The sequence below is a fragment of the Pocillopora damicornis genome, chromosome 8, assembly GCF_964200805.1.
Source record: "Pocillopora damicornis chromosome 8, jaPocDami1.2, whole genome shotgun sequence".
Lineage (NCBI taxonomy): Eukaryota > Metazoa > Cnidaria > Anthozoa > Scleractinia > Pocilloporidae > Pocillopora > Pocillopora damicornis.
In genome coordinates, this window is record NC_142677.1 from 7,349,333 (window position 1) to 7,357,397 (window position 8,065).

Below are 8,065 nucleotides of genomic sequence, written 5' to 3' on the forward strand. Positions count from 1 at the left end.
TAAACGATAATGAATAAAGGAAAAGTAGCGCGTGAGACGATATTTAAAATATAGAGAATTATATATGGGCGCGCGTAGATATGGAATTTCTCTTCGAGTGTTTAACTCATCAATAGCTCACGAGTTATAATAAATACAATCTCCCTTAACTGACAAGAAAGTCAACTTTATTAATGAATGAAAATGAAAGGATCGACAATCCCCAGGTAAAAATCGTTAAGTGCGTTGGCACTAAGGCTCAAGATGAAAAAATGCGATGAAACTCTACAAAAATAAATGGACGTAATTTTTAATATACAAAATTCTCAATTATAGTATTTGCCTTACCGACAGAAGAAATCTTTCAGGTACACGGCCAAAAACGGCCCGTAGCAAATCTTTTAGTTGCCGATTTGCGTTTTCAGCCGCGAGAAATGCCATTACCAAAGCCACTGAATATGTAACTTTCAGTTTTTCTTTCCGTATTTTGGTTTTCTTCCTCTCCTAGGAAAGTTTGAACGTCATTGTCTCTAAGCGATGCGTATTTTTCAGTGTTTTAGCAGCCATAGCCCGAAAAAATTCCGACAGATGACCTTGGATTGAGAATGGTGTCAAAGCTTTGCCGTTCATTCAATCAACCTGACCGAGTGGCGTGAAAGGCGAATAAGTGTTAGGAGCTTATTGGCGATACCAAACAAACGTGAAAAAATATCGTATTTTTCCACGAGTTTTGTAACGGATTTTCTCAGGGCTGGAAATCCTTATATAACACCGTAGTTTAGATAATAAAAAGTAATAATAACTGACTGATGACATGATACGTACCTCTCGCTTGCCTTGGTCTATGGGGGCAGCACACTCCACTCTTCCACACAGCCGCTAAAGTGACTACAATGGGGCGTGCCGCATTATGTCACGCAGAGTTTATTTTGGCCTGTCACGCAACATTTCTAATTTAATTAGTATATTTTAAGCTTTTTTACTCTTATTTTTTTGTCCTATAATTTTATGAATGATTTGATTTTTTCGATCTGTGATTTGGTCCGTGACCCTATCCGTGATCCGGTGCATGATTCATATTTTTTCACGTGTGTTGTTACGGCTTTCTCAGGCCTGGAAATCCTTCTGTAACACCGTCGAACAGTTAGCTCAGCTCTATGTTCTAATCTCTGATTGAGTACGCTCTCAACGAATAGCAGCGCGCGTTATATCCGAACTTTCTTAGGGCCTATTTACACGGTACGACTTTGTCGCATGCGACAAGCTTACGACAGGCTTACGACACGAATTGTTTCGTGTAAATCAAACCTACAACTCGCTTACGACTCTTAAGTCATGTCGTAGGCCTGTCGTAAGCTTGTCGCATGCGACAAAGTCGTGCCGTGTAAATAGGCCTTTAGATATTTTTATCGTCTCCTAAGTTGTTTGGTTTCCATTAAATTGGTAGGGTGGCACGTGGGATTCTTATTAGCTCTGGATTATGAAGTTGTTGTCATTGGTTCGGTTTGACCAACACTCTGAAGGTATGCTGGAGTTTCACCCGTTTACAAGGCATTGAAATCAAAGTAAAGACAGCAGGTGAGTCGATCAGTGTGGGACAGGCGTACTTGTTGTAAATAAACGAAGTATCGAGTTTTAAATATTTTGACTTTAAAGACCAGTGTATAGATAAACTGTTGCGAATTTCCAAGATTGCTCCGAAAGCTCATCAGACAGACGTGAACTTACCAGTGATTTAGCTTTTTAATAGTAATTGTCTACTTTAAATTTTTTTAATTTTTGACAATTGCTTGCCTCTCACTTCGAAGCAGGTTCCTGACGAGATACGAGAAAGATAATTAAGATGTCCTGAGTATGTTAAGCTCTTTGGTGCATTTCAAACCTTTTTCAAGTAAAGAAAAACTGCTTGAAAGCTGCTTAACACATAAATACACACATTTTAGAGAATGCACTGTGAAGTTGTGCTGTTTATGGGAACGATTAATAGGTTCAGTAATTTCTTGACGAAGCATGAGAAAATGTTTGATAGATTATGGACTTATGCGTGTATGGGTGTTTTTGTAGAGACCTCGAAGTTCGCCACGGTTTATGTAGAAACAAAATCAAAATAAACTTAACTGAAAGTCATCGACATGACAAGGTTTTAGCTGTAAGAAATTTGTATAGAAACTCTATCGTTGCATTGAGATATATCAAGTTCCTTACGTTGCTCACTTGAGCTTTTCAGAGTCACTTTTCAGAAGGCAACCCATTCGTATTATGCTGTGTTAGTTTTACACGGGTTCTGTGGCCCACTCTAGGTTAGAAAATTTACAAAGAGGTTAAATCTTTTGATCTGATTCTTGTTGCAATTTTTATGTATTGATAGTTAAGATTTAACTTCTTAAAATTCTTGAATTAACACTTGGGCACTTGTTTCAAATTAATGAGAGGGTAATGGTAGGATAGGAAGTTTAGAGGCTTTTTAAAATTTTTTTTGCCTTAGTTGTGGCCAGGAGCAGTCATTTATTTGAATTGCAATGTTTGCATTAAAAAAAAGCTCCACACAAAGTTGTATTTTTTAATTATTAAATTTAAAGTTTATTCAAAGCTTTTGATTAGAACTGTTGTAAAATTGCCTGTGGTAGTTATTTTCGAATGTTTACTTCTTTATATACTGAAACAAGTGAAGTTTGAATGAACAAGAAAGATTTAAATCACAGCCAATACAAAAAAATCCTCTTTTGATTTGGTACTTATCCAGGAACACAAGAGGAATGCTGGCCAATAGGAAGCATTATAAAAGGACAGGGCTAATTTGAGAATTAACCGTATTTATATGTGATTCTTATGTTTTAAAAGTAAAATGTTACTGTAGGTTGAGGCCAAATAACCTTTAATATTAACAGTAGTCTTAATAATAGTGATGTCTTTATTCATTTGATAAAATACATATTAAAGGTCACAATGGAGAAGATTTAGCAATAAAAATACTTAAATACTAACAAATGCGTACAATTTCAAAAGGTAAAATAATAAAATGTAAGTTATGCTGCTAATTTATACCTAAAATTTTGACCTATTTTTAAAACTATTCTAAAAGCATTTGGTGTCTATGTTAGGTAGCTGGGTACAATCACATCTTTGCCTTTCACATCTTAGGTTATTGTAACAATAACTATATTTTTCAGTCTATTATTTGGCTAAAAAAATTAAGAGGCACATCTTTTCCTTACATTAAATTTATTCTCAGATTTTATAAACTGTGTATAAGGGAACTGAATTTTGCAAAGACACAGGCACAAATGTTAAAAAACACAATTTTTATAGGCATGAAGTACCTACATCACTGTTGATTTTGATCCATTACAAAGTTATGATGTAACATTAAAGTATCCAAGGCATATTATTTTTGTATCATTGTATTTTGAGAAAGCTAATAGTATAATGATCATTTTTCGATCAAGATTTTCAGGTGGTAAATATAAGTAAGAGATCTTGAAAAGGTTTTATGCAAGGGTATTACCATATTTACTTGTGTATAAGTCGACCTTTTATGACCAAATAATCATCTCAAAATATCACCCTTGACTTATACATGAGTCATACACAAAGACCTGACCCAAGCAATCCAATTAATTAGCATTAACAATTGCCCGAAGTCTGTTAAGAAAACTGAGTTTATAAAACCAGTTATAATTGTGTTTGAGTTTCGCTAATTTTCAGCACATTCTTCATCAACAAAAAAAGTTTGAAATAATAAATTTTAAGTGGCTTAACACAGAGCTACTGGAGCTGATTTCTGTTGTGTCTTCGGACTATAGAGCAGACATTTTTTTTGCAGCTTCACTGCTGTTTATGGGGTTGAACTTTTGTTTTCATTGATCAATTTCAGCAGCTCAGTGACCTGGCAAATGCTGTTGTCTCGTGCAGTCTTGTTTGTTACACGAGATCCTTCAAAGCTCTTTGATGTTCCATCAGTCTACTTAATCTCCTTTCAAACTCAACTTTAAGATAAAGGTTAGTTAAATACAAGAATATTTCATTTTCAGTGATTCACAAAAATGGTAAAATCCTTCTCTAGTAAATCTAATTGCTTGTGTATGCTTGCATCGTGGTGATATAAACAAGTGCTAATAAACTTCATAGCACACGGTTACATTTTTCTATGCAGTTCTTTTAATTCCCTGTATTTTCAATACATCATCAGAAATAAGAGATTACCTTTTGGGAAATTTCTATCTGTCTAAATTTTACTTCTTTGACTAGGAATGATGAAAAATCTGATTTTTGATCTTGAAAATGGGGGGTTGACACGAGTTCGACTTATACACAAGTAAATATGGTACTGGGTATTCTCCATTTTCAGTGTTGGTGACTTAATGCCTATATACCTTTGATGAAGTAACCAAAAAAATGCAATTTTCTGAGAACTTTACTTGTGATTTCTTTTGATTTCTTTTCAAAATTAGTGCTCCTTTAATTTGAGCTGCCAAACACATTTTTATGCCAGTGTTTACAGTATATCTGCATGAACATTTTTGATATTGCTTGCTAGAAAACCCTTGAAAATAGATAGCAATTTGGTTCCTGTTGTTTAAAGCTCTCAAGTCTCACACCATGGTTGTGAGACACACAAAACAAGTTCAATCTTTGCTGTCAATCGTGCTGAAACTATTATTTCTTGCACATTTACATGTAAGGTTTCTTATTTAAATTCCTGAGTTTGAGACAGCAAAATCCTGCTTTAGACAAGCATCTACAAAATTAATTACCTCTTTAGATATATTTTACTCCTTGTTACCTTTGTACTCACTCTAATCACTTTTTAAAGTGGAAATTCTCATGCAGAGCAACTATTATGTTAGTCAGTGAGTTTATCAACTGAGTTGATACTAAGGTATCCAGGAAGTTGACTCCTGCACCACAATTGATGGCTATGCAGACAAAAGTCTCTGTAACAAATAAACTTAGAGCCCTGTATGTTGATATATTATGTCTCTAATGGAACTCATTCCATTTTTTTCAGAAATGGAACCAGAAAATAGGCAAATGTTGGATGATGTATCTCCCACTTTGAAAGCAAAATTGTTGAAAGTTTTAGAGTTGAAAAAACTTCCTTTGGATCAACTAGCATTTGTCTTGATTGTTCTTGATACCTCATGTTTTACATCAGTTGGTGACCTTGTGAGCTATTATGAGAAGAAAAATCAAACATTGTCATTAGAAATGTGGAAATTCATATTTAAGAAGCTTCAATTGTCCAAGGAATTTGAAGATCTTTTGGCTGTTCATCAGAGAGAAATGATGGATGAAGTAAACCTCAAAAGCTCTCTACCAGCTGAGACCGCACTGCCAGGAACGTTTTGCCCCAGTCGTGACTTGAATGAGCAGACACATTTTTCTTCACAGGATAAACAGTTTGTTCTTGTAAATGGTGAGTCTGCCATGTAGTCAGAGACAACAAATGTGTCTCTTTCAACCTAACGTATTACTGAGTGATTGTGAACACACCAGAGAATGTGTCAGAGAAGGAAATATTCCAAGTGGTATCTTATTTTTATTCTATTTTCCCATCATAAGTTAATCAGATCTTTCTTTTTCTATATTTTTGAGAATATGTTGTATTTCAAGTATATATGGTAATTTTGTATCAAGCTCAATATTCAGTCCCACTTTCATTTTTTTTTTGTGCAATACTAAGTTGTTTTTTCTTATTTTGCTCCAGATTCTTCATCATCATTGCTAGTTGCTGATGCCAGAGCATGTGAATACCAAGGAGCTATTCCTAAGAGGAAACAGGCTCAGCATCCAAACAGCCCTGTTAAGCCTAAAAAGGGGCAGAAAGTAATAAGAGGCCTACCAGTCAGTGTGTCATATTTAAATCAATCCCCTATACAAGGGGGAGATTTTGGAAATGACAGTAAATTCAGTTCCTGTTCTCCACAATCAATTAAAAGGGTTGCAAGGAATGCTGCTGGTTATAAAATTCTTTGTAATTCTTCAGTACAAGATGAAAGTCAAGATACTGTGTTCTTACCAGAAGAAGGCAATTCACACACCCACAGGGCATCATCCTCCATGACTCTTATGCATACACTTGTCTCAGGGAATGAAGAAAATCAGTACAAAAACAGTGCCTCTACTGTAATACCCGAAGCTGGAAAAGCTGAACATCAGATTCAATTGCTGGCAAGCCCCTTAGAAGATTCCAGCATGCAGCCTGATCGTTTAAGAACCCCAGCTAGACTCACTACTACTCCAGAAGGAGCACAATTCAAGCACAGTCCTTCTACTCCAGATCCTTCATTAACATATATAGAGGATAACCCAAGAGCAGGAGAATACCAAGGGGTCATTCCAAAAAGGAATTGGTATCAGCCTTCATGCAGCTCTGTTAAGCATGTCAGGCAAGAATTATTCACAGGTCTACCTGGTAATGAATCAAATTTAAATCTACCCTCCATACAAGCAGAAGATTTTACAGTCGATTGTCCTCAATCTAGTTCCCCACCTCCAGAATCAAGTGAATTTGCTGCAAGAAATTCTGCTGGTTGTGAAATTTTTTTCTGGTTCCTTGTTACAAAATGAAAATCAAGACACTGGGTTCTTCTCAGATGAAGGCAACTCCTACCCCCAGATGGCATCATTATCCACTGCTCTAATGGACACACCTGCCTCAGGGCATGAAGGTGTCCAGCACCAAAACAGTGCATCTTCCATTGCACTTGAAGGTGAAAAAACTGAACATCAGATTCAGTCAATGATGAGCCTCTCAGAAGATTCTAAAAGGCAACTAGATCACTTCGAAATAACACAAGCCAGACCCAACACTCCTGAAGGAGCACAGCCTGGTAGCAACTCCCCTTCACTAGTGACAGGACGTCATAACAACAGGCCAAACCAGACTGACCCAGTAGAAGTGGATGGTGTTCCAGAAAATGGTGAAGAAATTGACAGAGCTGTAGAACACTACGATGCCACAGAAAATAATGGTCTTCTGGAAGAAACAAAACAGGTAATAATTGTTGTGCTTACACAATAATTAAATCATTATCTGAAAAGAAGGAAAAGCCAATCAAACGATGAGGCTTTTGTCTGGGTCTTAGGAATTTACAGTTTGTAAGACCTGAGACCATGAGCAGCTGAATGTGTTATTTTTAGGGACTCACACATATAATTATGTTGGTTGTTTTTCTAGGGGTCAATGTTAGGTTGTGTGAGATGTAAAATGAAATACTCAGTTATAAGTCAGCTGGCTGTCTTGTACCTGAACTGAATTCACCTGTGAAGAGATAGACAAGTGTATTTTCACCAGTAGTGTAAAATTTTAATGCAGTGTAGGCCTAAAATTTCATATCATAAATTCAAACTGCTGGAATTTAACACAACAAAATCCTAGGTTTGATTTAGTACTTGAAAGTGTCTTATTAATTCCAAAGTAGTCTGGAACACATAAGAATAAATCATATATTTAAAACATAATTTATTATTTTTAAGATGCTTGCATTTCTTAAACTTTTTCAGGAATTAGAATCCTCACAGAAAAGTGTCCTGTATTTAGCAAAGGTAAGTTGCGTATAAATCAATAGAGGATTTTTAAATATTCTACAGAAATTTTAATGGAATATATGATCCATATATATGATATATATGATATATATGATGTATCATGATATATCATATATATGATGTACCATTAACAAAAAAAAATAAAGATCAGTGCATAACATGCCTCAACCTTAATTTGTGTAATTATTAAGCTTAAAGAAGTGGTAATGCCCTTTTCCCAAGTGTTTGGAAGAAGCTGCATGTGTCAAAGAGAAATGAAAGATTTTCTTATAGTGTTTGCATAATAACTTTTCATCAGCCGAGGGATAGTAATTCCAATAGCTTCATTTTAGCGTTATGTACCAAACAGTAAATCTTTGTGGAGTTTGTCCCCAATTCTTCTCTGTACAAAATTGGAATTAATTGGTAATTATTTTGAATTACAGTCTTGTTTTCTTTACTACACTTCATTATTGGTTGTTGTATGCAGGTGTGGGTGGAATATGTTATGAAATTATGATTGTTGGTAATAATTTTGACTTAAATGCAGATTTTT

The 8,065-nt window shown here is 35.3% G+C and overlaps 2 protein-coding genes across 3 annotated transcripts in view; both read left to right on the forward strand.

Moving 5' to 3' along the window:
* The first annotated feature begins 1,377 nt into the window (after positions 1-1,377).
* On the forward strand, positions 1,378-6,967 carry LOC149041212 (uncharacterized). 2 transcript variants are annotated; one of them, XM_089180099.1, is made up of 4 exons: positions 1,380-1,557; positions 3,854-3,978; positions 4,988-5,395; positions 5,687-6,967. In XM_089180099.1, exons 3-4 carry the CDS (start codon positions 4,990-4,992, stop codon positions 6,547-6,549), a joined length of 1,269 nt encoding a protein of 422 aa, XP_089036225.1. In that variant the 5' UTR covers positions 1,380-1,557; positions 3,854-3,978; positions 4,988-4,989; the 3' UTR covers positions 6,550-6,967. The 2 variants fall into 2 exon arrangements, with proteins under 2 accessions (XP_089036226.1, XP_089036225.1); XM_089180100.1 differs by lacking the exon at positions 3,854-3,978 and having other exon boundaries at positions 1,378-1,557.
* LOC113680189 (uncharacterized) overlaps positions 6,599-8,065 on the forward strand; it is an 8,763-nt gene continuing 7,296 nt past the window's right edge. The window contains exons 1-2 of the mRNA XM_089180101.1: positions 6,599-6,976; positions 7,486-7,527. Of these exons, the coding sequence (XP_089036227.1) occupies positions 6,599-6,976; positions 7,486-7,527 (420 nt within the window). The remainder of the gene's footprint in view (positions 6,977-7,485; positions 7,528-8,065) is intronic.